At 44.9% G+C, this 27583-nt stretch overlaps 1 protein-coding gene across 2 annotated transcripts in view; it reads left to right on the forward strand.

The window, feature by feature from the left end:
- The window catches only part of dnah5l (dynein, axonemal, heavy chain 5 like), a 472330-nt gene that overhangs the window by 100258 nt on the left and 344489 nt on the right, over nt 1–27583 (forward strand). For both annotated transcript variants that reach the window (XM_068012046.1, XM_068012056.1), the window contains exon 14: nt 26959–27160. In XM_068012046.1, the coding sequence (XP_067868147.1) occupies nt 26959–27160 (202 nt within the window). The remainder of the gene's footprint in view (nt 1–26958; nt 27161–27583) is intronic.

Consider the following 27583-nt stretch of genomic DNA (forward strand, 5'->3'; position numbering starts at 1 on the left):
ATGGGCAGATGGAGGGGCTGTTAAAATTGGCCCAAGAGAGATCACAATATATATTCCAGTCAGCCAGAGTACAATAACAAGGATTCTTTATTTGACCTTTGGGCTTCATTACTTTTACCTAGATCTTGGGCAGATAAAGGCGCACTCTAGTTGGTGGACTTAGTTGATTGTAAGTAAACTGAATTTGAAAATACCCAGTGTAAATATCCCAAAGAGCCATCAGTAGAGCAAAATGTTCCAAAATGCTTAACAGAATGGGAACAATGGCAATGGATACTGAGTTGTAATGGGAAAAGAATTAGGGGAGATGCTTGAAGGTATAATTGAAGAGATATTTTCAGGAGGGAAAGATGTAACAATGTGGCAGGGGAGTATAGGAAAGGGATTGTCAAGTGTAGGAGTGTGATGGATGAAAGCTCTGCCAGTGACAATGGAGCAGAAGGAGGGGGCTCCATTAGTCCACAGACAGAAGAGTGAAAGGTGTGAGCTAGGATGTTACAGTGGAGGAGGTTGCAGAGATAGCATGGAGTGAGGACAGTTGTAAACAAGGACAAAGGATTGTGAAATCAATATGCTTACAGCAAAAGATTAAGTGGAAGTCAGTAAGGTTAGGGATGATAGATAAACAGGATGAATTATGATTGGTGGATTTCTGGGTGATCTGGAGTTTGCATATATTGACATTTGGGAGGCTGGCAGGTAAAGAGTAGTAAAAGTTGAGCCTATTGATTACTTAACAACAGCAAATTGAATTTATATAGCACCCTTAACTTAGTTAAACATCCCAAGGTGCCTCACAGCAGCTTAAACAGACAAAATTTGGTAAAAGGTGTCGATGAGGATTCCAGCGAGATGAGGGGTGAGTGAGGAATGGAGAAAATAGGTCATGTTTTGGGCATTGGAAATTGATTGTCTTAATGGATTAGGTGTGAAGTTTGAAGCTTGGCTTGGTTGAGCAAGACATGGAGAATGTGAACAGTTGGGTTCAGCCAAGGGATTAGCTTGTAATGGAGATGAAATTGCGGGGCTAAGGCATACAATTTAGAACTGGCTTTGAGCTCGTCATTATTTAGTTGCACAACAAAAGCCATGGAATTGAAATCTGATGTGAACAGATTTTTATATTAATGCAAAGGTTACAGCATAACTAGCCCATAATAAGTAATAGCAAATTAATTTTATGGACTGTAGCAATACATTGCTCATAACAATATAAGAAATGGGAGTAGGAGTAGGTCATAAGGTCGCTCAAGCCTGCTCTGCCATTCAATAAGATCACGGTTAATCTTTGACCTCAATTCCTCTTTCCTGCCTGATCCCCATATTCCTCGTTTCCCTTTCCAAAAGTCTGTTGATATCAGCCTTAAATATATTCAATGATGGAGCATTCACAGTTCCCTGGGGTAGAGAATTCCAAAGATTCACAACCCTCTGAGTAAAGAAATTCCTCCTCATCTCAGTCTTACTGATCAACCCTTGAGCCAAGGGAAAAGGCCACTCAGCATTTAGGGCGGCACAGTGGCACAGTGGTTAGCACCGCAGCCTCACAGCTCCAGGGACCCGGGTTCGATTCCGGGTACTGCCTGTGTGGAGTTTGCAAGTTCTCCCTGTGTCTGCGTGGGTTTTCTCCGGGTGCTCCGGTTTCCTCCCACAAGCCAAAAGACTTGCAGGTTGATAGGTAAATTGGCCATTATAAATTGTCACTAGTATAGGTAGGTGGTAGGGAAATATAGGGACAGGTGGGGATGTTTGGTAGGAATATGGGATTAGTGTAGGATTAGTATAAATGGGTGGTTGATGTTCAGCACAGACTCGGTGGGCCGAAGGGCCTGTTTCAGTGCTGTATCTCTAATCATAATCAAGCATCTACCCTGTCAAGCCCCCTTAGAATCTGATATGTTTCAATGAGATCGCCTTTCAATATCCTAAACTCCAGCACATTGAGGTCTAATCTACTCAATCTCTCGTCATAGGACAGTTCTCTCATCCTAGGAATCAATCTACTGAACATTTGTTGCACCTCCTTGAAGGTAAGTATAATGCTTCCTTGGAAAGGAGACCAAAACTTTGCTCAGTCTCCAGGTGTGGTCTCACCAAATCCCTCTACGATTGTAGCATGGCTTCCTTACTTTTGTACTCTAGCCAACATGCCACTTGCCTTCTGAATTGCTTCATTTCAGCAAAGCTGATTGGTATTGCCACACATGAAGGAAAATGACCTCAAAAGTCTCTACTGTAATATCTTTATTGCTAGAGAATGATATTTAGCTCCAGGCATTTGTACCAGCCAGAAATCTGTGTTTTTGCAAAGGGTTGAAATAGGGAAAGTTCTACAGATTGCAGCAGGTGCTACAGGCAGATATATCTGTCTTTGGTCACATAGACTTAATAAATTTGATACATATTTTAAAACACAAAATCTTTATTGATTTAGCAGATATTCTTAAGAAAAACAAATTGCTGGAACAGTATCCATGTTGGCAAGTGAGAGTTTTAATGGAAACAAACAAACCCCAGTTCACGATGCTAACCATATTTGCAGATGACACAAAACTGGGTGGGAGGGTGAGTTGTGAGGAGGATGCAGAGAGGCTTCAGGGTGATTTGGACAAGTTGAGTGAGTGGGCTAATGCTTGGCAGATGCAGTATAATGTGAATAAATGTGAGGTTATCCACTTTGGGAGCAAAAACAGGAAGGCTGATTATTATCTGAACGGCTATAAACTGAGAGAGGGGAATATGCAGCGACACCTGGGTGTTCTCGTACACCAGTCGCAGAAGGTAAGCATGCAAGTGCAACAGGCGGTAAAAAAGGCAGATGGTATGTTGGTCTTCATAGCGAGAGGATTCAAGTACAGGAGCAGGGATGTCTTGCTGCAATTATACAGTGCCTTGGTGAGGCCACACCTGGAATATTGTGTGCAGTTTTGGTCTCCTTATCTGAGGAAGGATGTTCTTGCTATAGAAGGAGTGCAGCGAAGGTTTACCAGACTGATTCCTGGGATGCTGGGACTGACGTATGAGGAGAGATTGAGTCGGTTAGGATTATATTCGCTGGAGTACAGAAGAGTGAGGGGGGATCTCATAGAAACCCATAGAAATTTCAAGAAGGAGTTAGTTTAGTTTAGTTTAGAGATACAGCACTGAAACAGGCCCTTTGGCCCACCGAGTCTGTGCCGACCATCAACCACCCATTTATACTAATCCTACACTAATCCCATATTCCTACCACATCCCCACCTGTCCCTATATTTCCCTACCACCTACCTATACTAGGGGCAATTTATAATGGCCAATTAACCTATCAACCTGCAAGTCTTTGGCATGTGGGAGGAAACCGGAGCACCCGGAGGAAACCCACGCAGACACAGGGAGAACTTGCAAACTCCACACAGGCAGTACCCAGAATTGAACCCGGGTCGCTGGAGCTGTGAGGCTGCGGTGCTAACCACTGTGCCGCCCCAGTAGTCAGAACTGAATACTGATTGGAGACTGAGATGCACTCAGGGGACTCCTGAGGCATTCACTTATGATTTCCCCAAATGGGAAGGTATTCTCAGCAAGCCTTAGTTGGACAGTCAAGAGCAAATGCAAATGCTTCCCCGCATGGAGGGGAAAATAATAGAGGTCAAATCATTGTCAAATGCCCTACTCAGTAACTGGGGGATAGTTTATTGCTACAGGCTTGGGAGCTGGTTGTCAGACTGCCCTAAGACAAGTAATAATGCATGGCAAGAGAGGTAAAAATCTTAAAGGAAAAAGAAAATGTAAAATAATAATGTGAGGGATCAAAATTATATTTTATACATACACATATACACAGTTCAAGCTTAGCAAGGATGATTGTGCTAGACAAGAGTGCATGCGACCTTTAGCACTCATCTATGCATCTGGGGACCTAGGTTGGTGTCATGGAGCATTTCTGGTCAGTTTTTGGGTCTGTGGGGTGAATCTTTTCAGATTTGAGTTGGAAGATCAAGGGTTCCTCGGCCAGCTGAGTTTCCTGTTTAAAAGCAGATTAAAGGAAGGAATGCTCCCGGATGCAGTGAGGCAGGACATTCAAAATCCAAAGCAGCAATTATCAGTGCCAGCAGGCTGGATTTTACCAGCCCTCTAGGGGCAGGCTGCGAGACAGATGGACCCGTAAAATGGAAAGGGAAGGCAGGGGAGTGGAGTGCCCATCATCCTCCCGCCACCATGCCACTTTACCAGTGGCCGGGAAGATGGAAGATGGATCTCCTGTCCAGAGGTCAATTAAGCCACTTAAGTGACCAGTTAAGGGCCTCTTTCTGCCTCTGCTACTGGCATTTTACCACTGGTGGGTGGGCCCTCAGGCACGTGGTGTGACCACCCGGTGAACCCTGGTGGCCTTCCTGCAGGCTCGTGGGGGGCCCTCCTCCTCTTTGGGCACTCTATGGCCCATGGAGGGGCACCCCTAGGAGCAATGGCCGTCCCAGCAGCAACTCTTTCCAACCACTGACCTCCACTTGCCAAGGCCTGCCTGACAGACCTCAGAGCCCCCAGACCCACTTACCTGCTTGGAAGGGTGGCCTGCTCCCATGACGTCCTCTCTTCCAGGTGCCGTCCCAGCAGTGGCCACTTCTCCGAGTGGTGCTGCTGAGACTGCTGAACTGCCAGCCCTCCAATTAGCCAGCAGCTCCTGGGGTCGAGCAGCTATTCTTTAAAGGGATGGTAGCCCCGATGGCAACTGATTAGTTGCCTGACAGAGGTAAAATGTGGCCGGGGGCCCCGCAAATGGCTGAGGCTGGATTGCCACGGGTTTTCCAGCCCATCATTGGGATCTCACCATAACAAAATTCAGCCCATTTAGAGACTTTGAATTATCGATTAAACTCATTTCATATACTGTGGGGATGCAGCTGGGGCGGGGAGGGGTGGGTTGTGGGGAGGCCTCCTGCATTAATCCAGGTTCAACACTATCAGTATGAAGTTTGTGCTGCATCTTTTCCAGAACATGCCCAGCATACAAAACTGTAGCAAGATTAGACATGTTTTGAGAAGGTTAAAATCCCACATTTTATTCACATCTATTTTTCGACTAAAGTTTGTGAAGACTGCAATTTCAGCCCATCAGTTATTCAAAAAAGATACAATGATTAAAGATATGCTGATATAGCTCTTGGGTCTAAAGGGATCAAAGGGTATGGGGCGAAAGCGGGAACAGGCTACTGAGTTGGATGATCAGCCATGATCGTAATGAATGGTGGAGCAGGCTCTAAGGGCCGAATGGCCTACTCCTGCTCCTATTTTCTATGTTTCTAACCAGACCACCATAAAGATCTAGATTATTGGATGATTCAAAGTTTTCTTTGTAAATGTACCTTGCATGTAATTTATCACAAATATTAAAAATTATACAAAATATTACTAACGGTGTTTGTCACTTGCAGGGGACAGAAAAACAATACGATAGCTCACACCTTTATGCATTCTGTTACGACCGGGTGAGAAGGGGTCTAGGGGTTCCCTCTCAGCCTTTGCTTGGTTCAACCATAACAGGGTTTAATTTTTAAAACACTGTGATTTTAGCTCCCCCTTAGTGAATCCTTGTTCACTGCTCCAATTGTAAGGCAAAGAAATCAAAGAGGTTTCCTTAGATTTAAACAAGAAAGGTAGAAGTTTATTAATCTTAAACTCTAAACCGATTAACAACTATGAATATGCAACGCGACCACGCTAGCATACATACGCAATAAACACACACGTAGATAGAGACAGAAAAAGTAGAAGGAATAAAGGGGAAAAGCTTGAGGCAATATCTGGTAGTTACAGGCCTTTAAGTTCAATGTGGAGTCTTTGGTTGCCGGTAAGTCTTGCAATTCGTTGGGGCCCAGTTCACGCTTCAACTTGTTTTGATCTAGGAGTCTTTTCTCTCTTGAGGTTTACGTGTCTTCCGTGGGACCAGTGGCTTGGGAGAAAGCAAGAGAGAGAAAGATACTTGATTGTTTCAGCTTCAGTTGCACACTGCCTTCTGAATTCAAATTATCCTGTGGCTAGTTCAAGAAACCTGGACCAGCCAGTTAGTCATGTGACCAGCTGGTTTAACAAGTCCTGGCTCTGTGGATTGTATCATCTTAGCAGGGCCTGGAATACGCTTCCTTACACCTTCAATGTCTGGTGATCAAAATCCATTTGGGTTAATTGGAGCACAGAACAGCCCTTTGTCTCCACAAGCAGTGTCTCTTACTATGCAAAAGTCCTTCAGGCCCAGTGTCTGGTGATCTTCAAACAAGTCATTGCTTCACTAGTAACAGTTTAAAATCAATGTTCATATGACAAAATAAATATGCCTCATTCTTGGCAGGTGGGGGTCTGCTTGACAATTCCTAGTGAGGTTTGACAGCAGCACCGGCAAGAAATCTAAAAAGTATCCAGCTTGAAATAAGGATCAATAAGTATATTAATAACAAATTAAAAATGAACAGTGAGATTATGTTTACCTGCCAGGTTTAATGTAGAATTACTCAGTGCAGATGATTTGTGTCCGATATTTCCTATTGTACAGAAGTTTCTTTTCCATGCCTTGATTCCTTTTGCATTAATTTACGGGAGTATCATATCTAAGTTTAGTAATATACAACTTTTTTCTGGCATAATCATTTGAATATGACATGGCTGTGCTCTGTGGAAAAAATGCTACATTGAAAAATCATATTTTTACCAGAAGATGGGGCACTTGGCACCTAAGTAAGCATACAGTTCAACATTTCAGATATTGCAATTTGTTCATACATGCATTTGAACAAGAAACCATGTCTATTTACCTTTTACTTAGGCACAAAATAATTACAATAAAAGGACTCAATTGTCGTGCTAATGTAAGTGACTGATATTAAAACAGGTACATTATGAACTTACTGTGCTGGAATTTTCAAAAATCCTTTTAAAACAAGCTGACACTCTCCATGTTGGATGAATCTAGAAAAATCCAATCTTCTATGAATTTTTGAGTAAGACATGAACATTGTATGAAAAATCATACAAGTGTATAAAATAAATCCTAGTTAAACATGAAAGAACTGCGAATTACATTTAAATGCTGAAATCAAAAGCAAATGATGGCCAACATCTTTACAAATAGTTTTGGACAAAAGTACATAAATATTAGGTGCCATTCTACCTTTTATGGAGAAGGAAATTGTTAGCATTCATCTTACAGCAGAGTCACAGAGCATGTCATATTGGCATTTAGGATGCAAAGGCACAGTGTGCTTTCAAACTGCAAGCAAGCGTTTTGGGAGCTGTCTTCCTTTAGCCAAACATGTTTGCCACTGAAACTATAATAATCTGAATCTTCAAGCCTTGTTCTTGTCAATGAGAATAACAATTACAGACTGCTTATCTCCAGTTTTGCTGCTCTTTCCCATCAATAGACAGCTGTCCTAGGAGGCAGTGGGGAAGTCCATGTAGTTTAATTTCCTTTTACTTTTCAGACCACTTTAGGATATTTAAAACCAGTGTAATTGATTTATTTCAATACTGCAATTTATGTGAAGAACTTTGTTTGAAAATATTGTACTTCAGTGTACAGAAAAAATGAAAATGGCTCCTTCAGAAAAGATATTGAAAATTTCATTTGTATGCCGTTTGCTAGTACAGAACCTGAGTATTGCTGAGAATAGAGACATGTTGTCGAAGCTTTTCGTTTTGCACTCATCAGGACAATCTGCAAGAATACCAATGTAAGGGAAAATAACAACTTTATACTGTATGAGAAGCTGATTGTTTGGCAAGTGAACTCTGATTGGTAGAGGCGTTGCCATGGAGAATGCACCAATTTACGGTGACTGACAGTTAACTGCCAAGCTTTGTTTGGAATTTAAACCAGGCAGCTTGACTCTGATTGGTCAAGGCATTGCCTCTACCAATCAGAGTTCACGTGCCAACCAATCAGCACTCTCTTCTCATACAATATAAAGTTGTTGATTTCGCTTACATAGGTATTCTTGCAGATTGTCCTGATGAGTGCAAGACAAAAAGCTTTGACAATATGTCACTATTTTCAGCAATATTTGTATATATTTTTAGTAGAACTTGGTTGAAAACACATTGTGAACTTTTGCTCTTAGAATACTGTTAAATGACAGTTACTTTTTTTCATTATAGTACACTCATAGGGACACCGAGATTTACTCAGAATCCATTCTCAGATCTAGGATGAATTACAACCAATGTGCCAGCTTAGCTCAGTTGGTAACAGACTGAGGAAAAAGGTTTGTGAGTTCAAGCTTCCAGTTCTTGAGCACATGATCGAAGCTGACTCTTCAGTTTAGCACTTAGGGAGTCATTACTGTTGGAAGTGCCATTTTTCAGATGAACTGTGAAATCAAAGTCTGCTCTGGTGGTTTCTATGGATATGAAAAATGAATATTATTTGAATTGTAGGAAGTTCTACAAGTGATTGGTTAACATGCCTCCCTCTATCAACATTACCAAAAACAACAGATTAACTGGTCATTTATTTAATTTACAGTTTGTAGGACCTTGCTTTTGGCAAGATGTATTTGCCCAGTGACTGCATTTCAAAAGTAATTCATTTGTCTTGAAATGTTTTGAGACATCTTAAAGACATAATACACTACTTTCTAATAGTGATGGACCACTGTTTAACCTCCTAATTTTTTTATTTGTTCATAGGATGTGGGCGTCGCTGGCTCGGCCAGCATTTATTGCCCATCCCTAATCGCCCTTGAGAAAGTGGTGGTGAGCCACCTTCTTGAACCACTGCAGTCCATGTGGTGTAGGTAGACCCACAGTGCTGTTAGGAAGGGCGTTCCAGGATTTTGAATCAGCGACAGTGAAGGAGTGCCGATATAGTTCCAAGTCAGGACGGTGTGTGGCTTGGAGGGGAACTTGCAGGTGGTGGCATCCCCATGCATCCTTTGTCCTTGTCGCGGGTTTGGATGGTGCTCTCTAAGGAGCCTTGGTGCCTTGTTGCAGTGCATCTTGTAGATGGTACACACTGCTGCCACTGTGAATGGGGTGCCAATCAAGCGGGCTGCTTTGTCCTGGATGGTGTCGAGCTTCTTGAGTGTTGTTGGAGCTGTACCCATCCAGGCAAGTGGAGAGTATTCCATCACACTCTTGACTTGTGCCTTGTGGCTTTGGGGAGTCTGGAAGTGAGTTACTCGCCATAGGATTCCCAGCCTCTGACCTGTTCATGTAGCCACAGTATTTATATTGCCGCGGTTGTAACAATATGGCTGGTCCAGTTAAGTTTCTGATCAATGGTAACCCTCAGGATGTTGGTAGTGGGGGATTCAGCGATTGTAATGCCATTGAATGTCATGAGGAGATGGTTAGATTCTGTCTTCTTTGAGATAATCATTGTCTGGCATTTGTGTTGCGTGAATGTTACTTGCTACTTATCAGACCAAGCCTGGATATTGGCCAGTTCTTGCTGGATTTCTACACAGACTGCTTCAATATCTGAGGAGTCACGAACGATGCTGAACATTGTGCAATCATCAGCGAACATCCCCGCTTCTGACCTTATGATTGAAGGAACGTCATTGATGAAGCAGCTGAAGATGATTGGGCCTAGAACACTACCCTCAGGAACTCCTGCAGTGATATCCTGGAGATGAGATGATTGATCTGCAACAACCGCAACCATCTTCCTTTGCTAACCAGCGGAGAGTTTTCCTACTGATTCCATTGACTCCAGTTTTGCTAGGGCTCCTTGATGTCATACTCTGTCAAATGCTGCCTTGCTGTCAAGAGCAGTCACTCTCACCTCACCTCTTGAGTTCAGCTCTTTTGTCCATGTTTGAAGCAAGGCTGTAATGAGATCAGGAGCTGAGTGGCCCTGGCAGTACCCAAACTGAGCGTCATGGTTATTGCTAAGCAAGTGCCGCTTGATAGCACTGTTGATGACCCCTTCCATCACTTTACTGATGATCGAGAGTAGACTGATGGGGCAGTAATTGGCTGGGTTGGATTTGTCCTGCTTTTTGTGTACTCGACATACCTGGGCAATTTTCCACATTGCTGGGTAGATGCCAGTGTTGTAGCTGTACTGGAACAGCTTGGCTAGGGGCACGGCAAGTTCTGGAGCACAGGTCTTCAGTATTATTGCCGGAATGTTGTCCGGGCCCATAGGCTTTGCAGTATCCAATGCCTTCAGTCATTTCTTGACATCACGCAGAGTGAATTCAGAATTGACTGAAGACAGGCATTTGTGATGCTGGGGACTTCAGGAGGAGGCCAAGATGGATCATCCACTCGGCACTTCTGGCTGAAGATTGTTGCAAATGCTTCAGCCTTATCTTTTGCACTGATGGGGATATTTGTGGAGCCACCTCCTCCTGTTAGTTGTTTTATTGTCCATCACCATTCACGATTGGATGTGGTAGCACTGCAGGCTTCGATCTGATCTGTTGGTTATGGGATCGCTTAGCTCTGTCTATCGCATGTTGCTTATGCCTTTTGGCATGCAAGTAGTCCTTTGTTGTAGTTTCACCAGGTTGATACCTCATTTTGAGCAATGACTGGTGCTGCTCCTGGCATGGCCTCCTGCACTCTTCATTGAACCTTAATAGGCATTTAAAAAGTATAAATAATGCTCCGTATATGAAGCTGTGGGATGTGCAATAAAATGGAAGGAGGGAGGGCTACAAAGGCCTGCTTACTGATGAGACCTTTCTGATTGGAAGGACAACCCTCTATTTAGCAGATGATGTAGCATATGTGGGAGGAAATCAATATGTGTGAAACCAAGACAAAAACAAAATAGTGTTGATGCTGGAAATTAGAAATAAAAACAGAAAATGTTGGATTACCTCATCCTCCTCTGCTGCTACTGATAGAATTCTGGAGAGGCAAAAAAAACTAAGACCAGTTTCAGGAAAAAGCTCTGAGATATTTCTGCCTAACATGCAAAAGGAAATCAATAAAACTCCAGGAGACCATAGTTAGCAACTATCAATCAGTAGGTAAACTTAACTAAGCAACATTCCCTGAATATGCCCTAGTGTTCTTGCCCCTTAGGAACTTGTTAAACCCATCAAAGGATTGTTGCACACTCATACTTACCAATAGAATTGCATTTCAAACACATGCTAATCCCATCTTTTATTCCTCCCATTTTCTTATTATTTTTTGCACATCATTATATCATTTAGTTAGTGGAGTGGTCCTATAATGAAATTTGCAACAGCTGTACCTATAAGGAAACACCCTTTGGACAAATTTTGTTTTGTTGAGACTCTGCTTGTACAAAGCATTTTGCCCTCTTGGTGCTGCTATTGTGTCTGATTTATTTTTCAATCCCTGGTAACAGCAACGATAGAACGCTAGCATTGCTGTAAAGAGAGGGGGAGGGGGAAGGCTGTTCGGATGAGGCAGTAGCTTTCAATTGTTCATATGTTGGATTTTATTTTAAATTTTCCTCTATTCTCCTCTGTAAATAAAACAAGCTGCCAGTTACCTTTGATGCAATTATGTAGTTTCAAGAGTCTTTCTTCCTGTATATTGAAGGTTTTTTCTGGTAGACGGCATCATTGCGATTTGGGCAGGCAAGGGCCAAGAAATTGCACAAATTCCAATTTCATTGACTCCCCACTGCATTCACACTGAGAGTGAAAATTACCACAGTTAAACTATTTTGAATTGGAATTATTTTTGCTTGATTTTCTGCCCTTTATAATGGGATCACATTGTTCTCAGCCCATGCACATGGGATAATTGTGAAGGGAATTTTCCAGTGCAAAGGAGCTTTTCAAGAGGAAGAGGTTTTTGTGTAGAATTATTTTCTGTAAGTTTTGTTGTGCTAGATTTTTGCCTTTTTTCCTCTTTTTTATGGTAGAGCACTTAACTTTTTATTTGAATACAACAGCATCCAAATGTTATCTGCTTTCATATGGATTAAACTGTCCCCACCCTTTCCACAGTGTCCAGTCACAAACAGTCCTGTGCTGGTGCTAAAAGGAACAAGCACAGCATCAACTGTGTTTGTAGCACTGGCCAAATGAAAAAAAATACACTACACTACACTTTCCCCTCACAAAATGAAGCATTTACAAGAGTTCATCAGAGCATCAAAGATCCTTAAAGAAAGGGGATCTGAGAAGGGGTTCTTTGAATTACAAGTGTTCACTCCAGCTCAGGGAACAACAAGGTATCGAAAAGTAACCTATAGATTCCCATTATAGTTGGGAATTCTGTGTAAACTTAATTTAATTAGATTGTCCTGGTATTCAGTAGTTGAGGAGGTAGAAAATTAAAGAAGGCATGGCAGGGAGATCAGCTGGTGACACTCGTGGACTGTCCATGCCTACCATTAATTATATCACCAACCCTATATGTAGGCCCTGGCATGCCTTCCTGGCAATGACTGAGGGTATCTGCCTCCACAAGTTCTGTATCAGCATGGAGGCAATTGAACAGCTGTGCTATCTGCTGTAAGACCACCTACAACCAAACTGTAACACAAGAATGGAACTTCTGGTAACAATTAAGCTCCCTCTAGTTCTTTTCTACTGGGCCACCGGTAGTACCTGTACAAACCACTATCCCTTTGGCTATTCATCCCAAGATCCAGTTAGCTTTTATTACTGCTATCTCAAACAATACCATTGGTTTCACTGAATTATCCACCAATGTCCTTCGATGTTCCTGTAGCCTAGAATCATTTAATTTATATTCTACTGTTTATTTTTTTTCTCTAGCCTCATTTCTTTTTATTTGCCCATATTAAAGGACTGATTTTCCAATAACAATGCAATTGAGGCTTTTGTGCTGCCTTGCTGGAGTGTGGGGCGGCACAGTGGCGCAGTGGTTAGCACTGCAGCCTCACAGCTCCAGTGACCCGGGTTCAATTCTGGGTACTGCCTGTGTGGAGTTTGCAAGTTCTCCCTGTGTCTGCGTGGGTTTCCTCCGGGTGCTCCGGTTTCCTCCCACAGCCAAAAGACTTGCGGGTTGATAGGTAAATTGGCCATTATAAATTGCCCCTAGTATAGGTAGGTGGTAGGGTAATATAGGGACAGGTGGGGATGTGGTAGGAATATGGGATTAGTGTAGGATTAGTATAAATGGGTGGTTAATGGCCGGCACAGACTCGGTGGGCTGAAGGGCCTGTTTCAGTGCTGTATCTCAACATCTGTAGAGAGGGAAACAGAGTTAATGGGCTGTTTTTTAATCCCACAGCAGAGGTGTGGCGCCAAGCGGCGTGCTAGTTTCCCCACGTGTTCCAGCTTCCCAGCAATTTTGTTGGAAGCATCTTGTCAGGGGGTTGTGGCAACGCACTCGAAAGTGGCGGGTCAACAATTGAGGCAGTTAACAAGCCACTTGAGAGTTTGTTGCAGGGCTATATGGGATTTTTGAGGCAATGCACAGGAAACCTGCTGCTTCAGCAGCACATCCAGAGAGGGCAGATGGCTGCACAGCAGACAGCTAGTCAGAGAAGCAGGAGCAATGCCTGATGCTGCCTAAATGGTGGAAGGAGCAGGGAAGAGCTCATGCATTGGCACACAGTGGCCATTCTGTGAGTAGAACTTGCGGACTGTTTCAGTTACAGGCACTGGGGCAATTATGGAGGAATGCACCTGCAGAGGTCAGTGAGGAACAGCAGGGGAATCCAGGCAGTCGTTCCCGTGCAGCTGGTAGCAAATGAGGCTATCCCTGGACATGGGGTTCTGCTGCTCTGAGTTGGCAGCGAGTAGTGATGAGGAGAAACAACACATGCAGCCCCTTGGATGCAGAGGTGATGCCTGAGGGGCAGGGAGGGCATGATAGCGCTACCCTCACCATAGCATCTACCACCAAAGAATCAGCTTCCTGGACAAGTCGGAATAGCAGTGCCGCCAGAGGCTGTGAAATTCGAGTCAATTGTTTGCTGACTTGTGTGCCCTCCTGGAGGAGGACCTCAGGCCTTGCCGGTCATGTGGACATTCCTACCAGTAGCCGTAAAAGTGACAGTGACGCTGAAATTTTTTGCCTCTGGGTCGTTTCAAGGGGTGACAGCAGACCTGTGTGGCATCTTACAAGTGCCCCCCCCCCCCCATCAGATCATAAGGCAGGTGACAGATGCCCTGTATCGGAGGGCATCAGAGTACATTGACTTACAGACTGATGGGGCCACTCAAGGCCAGAGGGCCATGAGCTTTGCCTCCACGGCAGAAGTCCCTCAGGTGCAGGGTGTGATTGACTGCACCCGTGATGCCATCAAAGCTCCTGTGGAGCAACCAGGGGCATTTATAAATTGGAAGGGATTCCACTCCCTCAATATACAACTGGTGTTCGACCACATTCTCTGCAGGTGTATGCAAGGTTTTCTGGCAGTTGCCATAACGCCTTCATCCTGAGGGAATCGCAGGTGCCACAGCTGTTCATTCCACCAGAGAAACTACGTGCCTGGCTGCTAGGGGACAAGGGTTATCCATTGAAGAAATGGCCACTGACACCTGTGTGCAATCCTACAATGGAGGTACAGAGCCACTACAACTGCTGCCATCTCAGCAGAAGGGTCACCATAGAGTAAGCCATTGGACTCCCTAAGATGCGGTTCCGGTGCCTTGACCAGTCAGAGGACGCCCTCCAGTATGCTCCCTTGAGGGATTCTCGCATGATGGTGGTTTTCTGTGCTCTGCTATGGCTCTCCAGAGAGATGTGGACCTTGAAGAGGGAGATGCGGAGGAGCAGCACATGTCCTCCTCCGAGGAGGAAGATGTGGTGGAGCACAGTGATCCTGCATTGCAAGGCCTTCCAGAGGTCCGCCTGAGGTGCAAAACCATTGACCAGGATGGAAGGGAAGCTTGGTCTGCTCTGATCCAGGCACACTGCTTTTGAGGGTGGCATTTGGTCGAGTGCCGCACCTCTCTCACAAGGAGCAGCTGCATCCAAAATGCCTGTCACTCTTATTTCCCCACAATGCCTAGAAGACACGTCACCACTGGCCACCCAGTGTCTTCGACCACCCACCTTAGCGTTGCACACCCACTTCATCATCCTGGTGCCTTAATGCCCTCAAAACGATGGGATTACACAATTCACAATGCAACCATCAACCATTTCAGTACATTAAGGGTTAATCAGTGAATAGAAGCGTTACAAAAGTCACCCAAATGAATCACAAAGTGATATTACTGATGCAGCACTGTCTACACACGGCCACTCCAATGGGGTGTTCCCGCTGTGGTTGAGGCAGAAGTAAAAGCAGGCTGCTCGCTTCTGTCTGTATGCGGCTGAGATGCCTGTGGCACCTGTCCTCGGCACATCGTGCCACTTGAGGCACTTCATGGGCTACCACATCTATGACGATGTGGGGCAGCCTCGGTCACAGGAGCTTTCTGTATAGATAGTGTCTCAGTCAGAGAGGCCAAAGGGACAGCTGGTAACGAAGGTGCCCCATGAAGTGTTTCCCCCTTGACATCCTCCCTGCCAGTCCCAACCATTTTATGGCGTGCATGCACATCTGAGGGAACCAGCAGCTGGCGCACATCTGGTAGCCCATCTATATGCATTTTTGCTCCATCAGTGCTACAGAATGTGGCTAAAATGTCTGTACATAGCAGTGCCATGTTTCTGTACCCACTCAGTGTGATGCCGTGTATGGCTGTCCACAAAGTTGGCCTCTTTTTCAGTGGATGAGCTCATGCGCTCACATGCCTGAGCAATGGTGAACACATCTCATGAATGGACTCTCCATTTTCTGCGCAAAACTCCACACTGCCTCAGGGAACTCGGACATATGGGCACACATCTCCTGCTGCTGCTCCAGGAAGACTCGCCTTGTGTGTGACTGCTGAGGCTCTGCTTCTCCGCTCAGCTGAGAATGGCTGGAGCTTTCCCCATCTTCCAAGGGGGACTGCCTACAGCTGCCTCTGCCTCCGTCACCTTCTGCTGCTCACATGTGAGGTGCTGGTCACCTTGTACTGCCTATTCTAAAGTCATGTGAGACCCCACCGAGGTGAGTGTTTCTGTGCTGGTGGAGGGTGAGCTTGATTGCTGTGTCAGTGCTGCCTTGGTTACATTTTTCTCCTCTGAATATGCTGAGGCTCCCCCTCCAAATTTGGCCCTGCAGGAGACATAACATTTTGGTTAGGAAAGCTCTCCTCTGTCAGTAGCTGCTTCTGCAGAGCTGCAGCAGCCTATAATAGCTCATGCAATGGCATAGAGTCAACAAATGAGGACGGAACTCCATCCCCGTCACATGGAAGTGGTAAGATCCTTTCACCCTCTCTCAGATGGACACCCATCTCGCCCTCACCGACTTCTTGTTGAGCTGCCACCCTGACAGTTTCAAGGACCTCCTTTCATGGCTGTCAATATAGCGAGATGTGCCACTCCACGACCAGAGGTAGCCCTTTCTCATGTGTTTTCTGCTTTTTCTTGGAATATCAACAGCAAGAGAATTCAGACCATGGTGCTTTCCTTCACCGCATCCGCATCTCACTCACATGTGATGCCCATGCTCCAGTGTCGCCTCCTCCACAAGTGCTGATGGTGTGAGCGTTGCCCGTGGTTCAGGAGTGCACCTGGGCACACACATCCTCACTGTTCCTGAGCACACAGGGCCCTCAGGCTGCTCTGCTCATAGATGTGCTGGTGACTCCAGAACTGGAGGCATGTCATCTAGGTGTAGCATTGCACTCACCTTACCAGACCTCAGAAAATTGTTGAAGCACTTCCTGCATTGCTCCCACGTCCTGCTGACCACACTGCAGCTGCTCACCCACTGAGCCAACTCCATCCATGCCTGCTTTGACTGACTAGTTGGCTCCTTTGAAGACAGGATGCTCCTCTGGGCTGCTACTGGCTCTAACAGCATCTCCAGGGAGGATTCAGCAAATCACGATGCTGCCCTTCCATGGGTGTATGCTATGCTGCTGTTGCACTGGGTTCCAACCTCTGCCATTGCTCAGGATGCCAGCGTCACAATCATGGCTGCTGGGTGCCCTTTAAATCGGGGCCGCCACATCTACATCCCACCTCCTCAATGTGTCTGCTATCCCCAATTGGATGGCAAGCACACCAGTTGGCCAATAATTGGCCATTTCCTTCAAAATAGCGTCAGACGTCCGGCAGCAACATGGAGCAGTGTTGCGACCTGGAAATGGTCCCGATGTTGCAGGTTAGATCAATGATCTTTCTCAGAACTGAAACAAAATTAGCAATGTTAGAGGTTTTAAGCAAGTAAGGAGGTGAGAAAAGCGGGTAGGTGGGGAAGGAACAAAAGCGAAAGTCTGATAGGGTGGAAGGCAGGAAAGATTAAATGAAATAAGGGATGACTTAAGCAGCAAAGTAAACTCACTTGACTGTCCTGTTATTCTCCACTTCAGCTCATTTGGATAGTTGTGTATAGCTGCCAATACAACTTTGGCCTTATACAGACAGCAAGCTTAATGGAGGGAAATGGAAAATTGGTAAGCGGGTCTGTTTTAAAAGATGCACACATTTACAGATAAGTGGCTACCTATGGTGAAAAATGTTTGCTTTAGATATTTTGTCAACCTTGGCCAAAGGTTTTGGAATGATTGGTGGGGGAGAGAAGAGAGCAGCAAACATAAATAAAGTGTAAGGAAAGTCAATGTAGAGATACAAAACAAATACTGTGGAGAAATAATGGAGTGCCACTTAACACTTCTGCTCAATGGATAGCTAAATGGCCATGCAGCTGCGCAAGGTGGGCATGAAGAGAATTGCCCAATTTTGCACTTCAGGGCACCTTCCTTAGAGAACATAATTACACCATTTCTGAAAGCAGGTGGTAAGCAGGCTCAATGCTGTGCACATGACCTGCAACACGTGGCAATAAATACAGAAGACAACACACGAATCTGGAAGGAAACAGTTCCCAATGGTACCATATTTTTGTGAATGGCTAAAGATTGCTTCTCGTGAAGTGTTGTCTGTTCCACATGCACTCCTCATCCATGTCAAACCTTTACACAACCTAGTAGCTTGTTCTTTGCATCTGTCATATACCCATACCTCAGGAGAATACACTCTCAAAATGTAAGGTGCAATTGAAAACTTTGTCCAATTATTTTCCAAGGCTATAACACTTCAACTCATTGTGACACAATCTAGCTTCATGATGCACAATCACTTGCTGACACACAAGCTCGTAGGCAGCTTGTGCACATATCAATCACTCTACCTAACTTCCAACATTTCAGAACCACTTTTCTGCTGGTATAGCAAGATTACACCCCCAAAGGCACAATCAAGGGCTCCCTTGTCAGCATAGTTGTCAAAGGCACATTTCCTCTAACATAGGCAAGTACCATTTGGCGTGGTCCGTTGATACACCTATGTTGGGTCTCTGCCACCCACTTTGTATATTGGTAGACCTCTTTCTGCTGAATTCTCTGGAAATTTTACTTATTCTCTAGTTTCCAGAGGACAAGAGGAATTCCAAAAGGAATGCTCATCTTACTAGCAGGAGCTGTTGCAAATCACTATGAAACTCCCTGAACAAAAAAAAAAAAGAAAGAAAGACCTCTTTCTGCTGAATTCTCTGGAAATTTTACTTATTCTCTAGTTTCCAGAGGACAAGAGGAATTCCAAAAGGAATGCTCATCTTACTAGCAGGAGCTGTTGCAAATCACTATGAAACTCCCTGAACTGGAAAAAGTTAAGCAGAACCAGAAATGCAAGTATTTAGTGCATTTTGAAACTGGCCTTTTGCACCCAACATTACTAGGCCACAAAAGCCAGGAAGTACATGTTAGAAATTCTGCTCATGTATGGGTAGTGTCATGTAGACCCCCACCTGCCAAGAATGAGGCGTATTAATTTTGTCATATGAACATTGATTTTAAACTGTTGCTGGAATGATGAAAGGACTTGTTAAAAAAAATCCCCAGACATTTGGCTGGAAGGACATTTGCATACTAAGAAACAATGCTTGTGGAGACAAAGGACTATTCCCTGGTCTACTTAATCCACAATGGACTTTGATCACCATACATTGAAGGTGAGGATGCTCATATTCCAGGATGACTGCTAAAATGGCAGAATCCACAAACAGAAGTGGTCAAACCAGCTAGTCACATGACTAACCTGCTGGGCAACCTGGGGATTTTTTGAATCGTGCCACAGAGAAAGAGGCAGAAGGCAATTTGAACTGAAGCTGGAGCAAGGAAGCCTCTCTCTCTGTCTCTCTCTGTCTCTGTCTCTCTCTCTCTCTCTGTCATTTTAACCCAAGCCACCAGACCCACAGTAGACATGTAAACCTCAAAAGAGAAAAGACTCCGACCTCGAAGCGTGCACTGGGCCCCAACGAATTTGCACGTCTGACCAGCAATCAAAGACTTCACAGCAAACTCAAAGGACAATAAAACAGAAACCCATCCATTGCCTCAAACATTTTCCCTTTTATTCTTCTACTTTTCTGTCTTTATCTGCATGTGTGTTTATTGCGTATGCATGCTAGTGTGGTCATGTCGCATATTCATAGTTGGTAACCGGATTAGAGTTTAAGATTAATAAACTTCCACCTTTCTTGTTTAAAATCGAAGAAAACTTGTCTAATTGATTTATTTGCCTTACAATTGGAATGCGGTGAACAAGGATTCACTTAGGGGGAGCTAAAACACGGTGTTTTAAAATTTAAACCCTGTTACGGTTAAACCAGGAAAAGGCTGAGAGCGAAGCCCTTGACCCCCTTCTCACCTGGTCGTAACAGAAATTTGGGGGCTAGCGTCCGACATTTTACCCACAGACAAATGAGAAATTGGAAGTGGGAAGCCAAATTGTTCCCAATCAAAAAAGAGAAAAGATTTCAATACAGGTTTTCTTGTGGTTGTGTGTGCTAGAATACTAACATGTCTGCGACTGTAGATAGTAGCTCCACAAGCCAGGGTGAAGTAACTTGGGATAAGTTAAAAGCACTGTCGATGGAGGAGTTGAGGAAAATGGCTGAGCAGTGTGGGATCACTGTATGTGGCAAGGCTAGAAAGTCTGAACTCCTAGTGGCCAACCATTTTTCCCTTGAATCTGAAGAAGCAAAAGCAGGGTTAGAAGTAGACTCTGACAGGGTATTACTAGCAAAGATACAATTGGAACAGAGGAAACTGGAATTAGAAGACAGGGAAAGAGAAAAGGAGAGAGAGAGAGGAGAGAGAATGAGAAAGAGCCTTCCAGAAAGAATGCGAAGAAAGCGAACTAAGGCGACTTGAATTAACTAGGGGGTGGCAGAGTAACCCCAGTGAAAGCATGGCCAATATGGAGGATTGTAATTCAGGGCTGGGTACAGAATTGTTAAAACTTTCCCAACTGATCTCAAAATTCAATGAGGGAGCAGTGGAAGCGTTTTTTGTGTCCTTTAAAAAACTGGCAAGTGGCCAGCTGAGGCTTGGACTCTGCTGTTACAGAGTAAATTAGTAGGAAAAGCCCATGTTGCCAGATGAGAGTTCATCAAATTAAAAACTGACAAAAAATGCTATCTTCGGGGCATATGAGTTAGTACCGGAAGCCTATCGCCAAAACTTTTGAACCGTCAAGAAGCAAGCTAATCAAACTAATCTGGAGTTTGAGAGAAATAAGCAGCTGGCTTTTGGCCAGTGGCTGAGGGCTGTTAAAGTACAGCTCAGCTATGAAAATTTCAGAGAAGTAATTTTGTTAGAGGAATTTAAAAACTCCCACTCTCCATAAAGATACATGTGGAGGAACAAAAGGCTCATGGAGCCCAGCAGGCAGCAGGCCTGGCCGATGAGCTTGCTCTCATTTATAAGTCAATTTCCCATGGGAAAACCTTTCCTAATCACCCCCACAAATCCGAAAAGGACAAAGGGTGGGAAGGTGATAGGAGGGAGGGAAAGAAAAGCAGGAGACACAGGGGGCCCTCCTCCAGCAAAAAAGGAAGGTGCTGTGAGTAGCAGTGAGACTTGGAGACTTGTGTGCTTCCATTGTAATAAAGCAGATCATTTAAGAGCTGACTGCTGGAAACTAAAGGGAAAGCCTGTAGGGTTAATCAGGGTACACCCACTCAGTGAAGAAGAAACCCTGATGGAAAGCACAGCAGAACGGGGGCGGCACAGTGGCGCAGTGGTTAGCACCGCAGCCTCACAGCTCCAGCGACCCGGGTTCAATTCTGGGTGCTGCCTGTGCGGAGTTTGCAAGTTCTCCCTGTGTCTGCATGGGTTTCCGCCGGGTGCTCCGGTTTCCTCCCACCACCAAAGACTTGCAGGTTGATAGGTAAATTGGCCATTATAAATTGCCCCTAGTATAGGTAGGTGGTAGGGGAAATATAGGGACAGGTGGGGATGTGGTAGGAATATGGGATTAGTATAGGATTAGTATAAATGGGTGGTTGATGGTCAGCACAGACTCGGTGGGCCGAAGGGCCTGTTTCAGTGCTGTATCACTAAACTAAAACTAAACAATCTGTGGCTTTAACTGTAATAAGAGCGAGACCCAGGAAGTCTACTGCTGCAAGTGCAGGAAATTTTTATAGGATTCCTGAAGGTTATCGGGGTTTTGTGTCTGAGGGGAGAGTAACCCCATACCCCTCGAGTGGGGCAAGCAAGCACATAGTTATCCTCAGGGACACGGGCCACTAGATCCCTTTTACTGGGAAAAGGCCTGACCTTTTCCCCAGAGAGTGTAGTAAACTCCAGAATGGTGGTGAATGGTATTGTAGGGCAGCATATGCCTGTTCCTTTACACTGGGTGCACTTGGAGAGTGACCTAGTTTTGGGACCGGTGACCGTAGGGATTATCCCTAGTTTGCCTGTAGATGGGGTTGACCTGTTGCTAGGTAATGATCTGGCAGGGATGAAGGTGGTAGCTTCCCCAGTAGAGAAAGAAAGACCGCAGGAGGTCAGAGAAACAGGGCAGTGGCAAGAGACAGTCCCCTGCAGTTTCCCTGAATGTGTAATGAATCAGGCCATGATTAAACCAGCTCCGCCAGAGGAGACTGAATTGGCAGTGCGGGCAGATGACCGTGAGGTCTGTCTGTCCGAAACTTTCTTTGGAAAGTTAGAAGACCCAGGGAATAAATTAAATAAATCTTCCATAGCTGAGACTCAGCGAGCTGGCCCAGTACTGAGAGAGTTAGCGCAGGCTGTCCAGTCTGAAATTGAAGCAGAGGGAGTCCCTAATTGCTACTGCTTAAAGAATGTGGTACTGATGAGGAAATGGAGTTCTCCTCACAGAGCTGAAAGCAAGGAGTGGACAGTGGTTCACCAGTTGGTGGTGCCGCAGAGGTACCGGAGAGAAATATTAAGAATGGCCCATGAGATTGAAGTGGCTGTACATGTCGGTATATGAAAAACCAAAGCCCGCATAAGATAGCAGTTTGACTGTCCAAAGCTCCACAAAGATGTGGTGGAGTACTGTAGGAGTTGCCACATGTGCCAGGTTGAGGGGAAACCCCAACCCACAGTGAAATCTGCACCACTAAGTCCTGTATCGGTATTTGGAGGACCCTCCAGCAGAGAGCTGGTGTACTGTAAGGGACCCTTGCTGAGAACAAAAGGGGACAGGCAGGCACAAGGCTGGCACCAGATTAGAAAGGAAAGGGGAAAAAGGGACCAAAAGGGCAGGTTAAAGAAAGTCTGGGAGGAATCCTGGATGAAAACCCCTACTGTCTGGTCAGCCAACCCCAAAATATTTGAAAAATTAGATTGCACATCCTCCTATGTAAATGCAGACACTAGAAGCACCCCACCAGAGTTGCTAACAGTATTTATAGGCACCTGCAGAGACAAAGAACATCCTCAAGAGGGCAGAGAAACCACGAGAGTGATGCCTCACCGAGTCGAAGTGCTTCAAGGAAGTGCAATAGAATCTGCACAAGTACCTGCAAGCAGGAATGTCCCAGAGGTCAAAGGGAAGATTAGGAAAGAATCCGCCCCCAAGTCAGGAAAAAGTTAACCAGCCATCCCATGAGGTGAAAAGCCCTTGCATGACTCAAGGCACTGAAACAGAGTTCAGACTGGAACTGCCCACTGCCCCTGAACAGAACTCCAACCAAGGGCTAATTAAACCTAACCTTCCCCAGCCCCCTGCAGGCCTCAACAAGAACAAAGCCCCCTTAGACAGTCATGGAAATGTGCAAATTGGAAAAACTGCCCCAAAAACCTCATGTTTATTGGGATGCCAGAAAGGGCCATTTAAAGCAGCACTGCCACCAAGAAAAGACAGACTGTAACAATTATTAGGGTTCTGAATGAATGAGAGAAATGCGTATGTGTGTTCCCGTCTTCTCTCTAGTTCCTTTTAATGAAATGCTCTTTTTAAAAAAATTGCTTTTCATTCTGCTGGGTGTGGAGGTGTCATGCAGACCCCCAACTGCCAAGAATGAGGCATCTTAATTTTGTCATATGAACATTGATTGTAAACTGTTGCTGGAGTGAAGAAAGAACTTGTTAAAAAAATCACCAGACACTTAGCTGCAAGGAGATTTGCGTACTAACAGACAGTGCTTGTGGAGACAAAGGACTATTCCCTGGTCTACTTAATCCACAATAGACTTTGATCACCAGACATTGACGCTCACATTCCAGGATGACTGCTAAGATGGCGGAATCCACAAACAGAAGTGGTCAAACCATCTAGTCACATGACTAACCTGCTGGGCAACCTGGGGATTTTTTGAATTGTGCCACAGAGAAAGAGGCAGAAGGCAGTTTGAACTGGAACCTGGAACAAGGAAGCCTCTCTCTCTCTCCTTCGCTTTCTCCCAAGCCACCGGACCCACGGAAGACATGTAAACCTCAAGAGAGAAAAGATTCCAACCTCGAACCAAGTTGAAGCGTGCACTGGGCCCCAACGAATTGCAAGTCTGACCGGCAACCAAAGACTTCACAGCAAACTCAAAGGACAGTAAAACAGAAACCCCTCTATTGCCTCAAACATTTCACCTTTACTTTTTTCTGCTTTTCTGTCTCTATCTGCATGTGTGTTTATCACATATGCATGCTAGCGTGGTCGTGTCGCATATTCGTAGTCAGTAACCGGATTAGAGTTTAAGATTTATAAACTTCTACCTTTCTGGTTTAAAATCTAAGAAAACCTGTCTGAACTGATTTCTTTGCCTTACGATTGGAAAGCGGTGAACAAGGATTCATTAAGAGGAAGCTAAAACACGGTGTTTTAAAAATTAAACCCTGTTACTGCTAAACCAGGCAAAGGCTGAGAGGGAACCCCTAGACCCCTTCTCACCTGGTCATAACAGTAGGATTCTCGTACATCCACTTCCACTTCTGGTGGAATTTCTGATGGGTAGAGAAAGGGGAGGGGAACCGGCATTGCTGACTTTTCCCACCTGCTCAAATTAAGGCTGGGAATTTTCTCGGAGCTACTGCTGTTCTACCGCCGTAACTTCCTTTTCTATTACTTCTTCCACCTCAAGACTCTCAGAATTTTGAGGCTCCAATGTTGAGGCTCACTTGTGAACAGTGGTCTCTTGGGCTGATGTACTGGAAGGCTGCTGCCACTTTTGAGAATGTGCCCCAACATGAGTCCTTGGATGGAATTTTCAACTTGCTACCGTGGACATAAAACTGGAATTGTGGATTGGCCCACTGCATTTTGGGAAAAAAAGTAAGGAAAGAAAATCTGAGGAAAAATAATTCAATGAAAAAATATAGAAACCAGGATGTCTGGGCACGTATTGCTCAGTGTGCTTAATGCATTTACCAGGAGAAGGCTTTATTGTGGCTGCCAGCGCAGTCATCTCATTTCCACTCATTGTTAATGTCAGCAGGGAGGACTATCATTTTTTCTGCTCACTCTAAATGGAAACGTTTGCCCTGGAGAAAGCATCAGTGCCAGTAATAGCAGAACATTTTGGCGTTTAAAATGTTTGATCCTTCCTTTCCCATCCGTATGAAAACGTGATTACATTTTTAAAAGTATTGAAAAACGTCCCTAAACTTAAATTGTGACAATTACTTTCAACTGACCATGAATAACCCATTTCAAATGGTTGTATTTCTGAACCCTGTATGGGGCAGATCATGTGATCGTAGGTGTGCTGTGTGGCAACTGGATTGCCACCCCATAATGTGGAGTCAGCGCATTTAAATATTTCAGTAACACTCCTGGCAACTTTGCACAGTTTTGGTGTCCATATTTAAAGAAGGATATCATTGCATTGGAGGTAGTACAGTGAAGGTTCACTAGATTAGTTCCTGGGATGAGAGCGTTGTCCTATGATGAGAGGCTGAGTAAATTGGGCCTGTATTCTCTGGAGTTTAGAAGAATGAGATGTGTGTGTTTAGGAGATCTCATTGAAGCATACATGATTCTGAAGGGGCTTGACGGGGTATACACTGAGGGGTTGTTTCCCTTGGCTGGAGAAACTAGAACATGGGGACACAGGCTCAGGATAAGGGGCTGATCATTTAGGACAGAACTGAGGAGAAATTTCTTCACTCAAAAGATTGTGAATCTTTGGAATTCTCTACCCCAGAGGCTGGTGGATGCTCCATCGTTGGATATATTTAAGGTTGAGATAGACAGATTTCTGGTCTCTTAGGGATACGAGGGATATGGGGAGCAGGCAGGAAAAGGGAGTTGAGGCTGAGGATCAGCCTTGACTGTATTGAATGGCGGAGCAGACTGAGGGCTCGTATGGTCTACTCCTGCTCCTATTTCTTATGTTCCTATACTGCATGATGTTCTGGGAGCGCTCAGGTGGGCCACAGACAGAACAGTAGCTGCCAGCAGTCAGTGAGAGGCTACTGGCCACCTTTAATGTGCTACCATTTTATTTTTGTGTTACCCATTATCCCAACTCATTCTCCTGCCATTCAGTCAATTTCCTAACGAGGCGAAGAATTTGCCTTCAATTCCACAAGCTTCAGCTTTAGCTAACAGACTCATGAGGGGTTTTATCAAATGCCTTTTGGAAATACGTATAAAAATCTCCTCTCCTCCCCCAATCTCCACGAACCCTCCAAGTGATGCCCCCCCCACCCCTCCCCCCGACCTCCAATCTCTCCCCACCTCCTTTCCACTTTACAGCTGCACCCTGGTGTTGAAAGTCTATCCGCCCGACAGGCAGCCAGCCTCTCAATCTAGCAAGCTGTGGCTGGGAAACCAAGGTCACAAATGGTAAGCAGGTCCTGCTGTTAAATTTGGCAGGACCTGAGGGAAACCTGTTCTTCCAGGTTTCTTGATCGCAAGACTGCATCTCCCCTAACCCCCCTGCTCCCTCCCTACCTCCCCATTAATATCGGGGCATGGAGACTTGAAGGCTGGAATTTTACGCCCCCAATGGGAGTGGGCTGGAGGCAGGGGAAGGGTGTAAAATTGAGTGGAAAGTGCTTTTCCTGTTGCCTTCCCAGCCCCGCTCCAATTTTATGTGGCAGGGGAGGTGACAAATGGCTTGCCTGACCCAGGCCAAATAAGACTCAATTAGCCAATTAATTGCCACTTAAGGGCTTCCTACTGCCGCCGGTGGTATATTACCAGAGGCGAATGGGCACTTCGCCAGCTGAGGAGGCCACCCAATTAAACTGGCTGCCTCCTTATGGGCTGGAAAGGGGGAACCTCCTAATCACCCTGTTCCCCACAAGGAGCCCTCCCCCCCTTCAGCACAAGCTGCCCTTCTGGAGCACCTCCCCCGCCCCCCCACCTCTCGACCGACCGCCCTCCCCTACCCCCCCCCAACTCCTGTCTCGCCAGGGCCCAGCCGATTGTCCCCGGTGAGGCCCCACACACTTCCCTCAATTGGCCAGCAGCTCTTGGAGGCCGGACCTCCTGCCTCAGAGAAGCAGGAGTCCTGCTTGAGGCCAATTAAGGGCCTGGGCAACGTAAAATTTTGGCATGACTTCCAGACCTGGTGGAGGCAGACTCACCCCCGACTCTTTGGCCAGTGGGCAGGGCCTCTGCCCCGACATAAAATTCCAGCCAAGAAGTTTATTTAAACTAGGTCACCAGGAGTACATGTTCCTTCAAAAGTAAGATTTCTTTGTGTATGTTTTAATTTCAATATTTTATTACTTACAATAAGTAAAATTGTAATCAATATTTTATTTTTAGTGAAAACTATATATTTGGCAAGTTTGACACTTTTTGCAAGCGTCTGGTGAAGATTACATATGTGATAAACACTATGGAAAACCTATCACATCTCCAGAATGTTAAAATGGAGGGATTTGACAAAATATACGTGCGTTATCAGACAATTATCAGCAGCACAAAATCAAAGACTTATGATGCATTGGACCACAGGAAACAAGAGGTACCATACTTTAATGTTATTGCAGATCATATAGACTTACTTTACCTTTTTCTTCATTGAAAAGTGTTTGATGAAGGCAGCAAACAATTCTGGGGGACATTTTATCTGTTTGGCATTTGAACATGAATTCCATGCCGCAATGTGGTATGTGACATCATTGTATTGAAAGTGATCGTTGGCCATTCTGATTATTCTTCTTTCCTCCAAGTTCAGAAAAGGGAGGTTGTGCAGATAGTTCTGATTTTAATTACTTCCCACAGAGTGTAAAGTGTGGAATAAACTGCCCAGGTAAACATTAGAGATTCTCAGTGTCTGGAAATTCAAGAGGGATTTGACAGAAGTAGTAGTTCATGAACATTGGATCGTATGATATCTTTAGAACTTTAGGACAGGAAAGGTGGAATGCAATGGTATTTTCCTTTA

This window comes from Heterodontus francisci, chromosome 2, assembly GCF_036365525.1.
Source record: "Heterodontus francisci isolate sHetFra1 chromosome 2, sHetFra1.hap1, whole genome shotgun sequence".
Lineage (NCBI taxonomy): Eukaryota > Metazoa > Chordata > Chondrichthyes > Heterodontiformes > Heterodontidae > Heterodontus > Heterodontus francisci.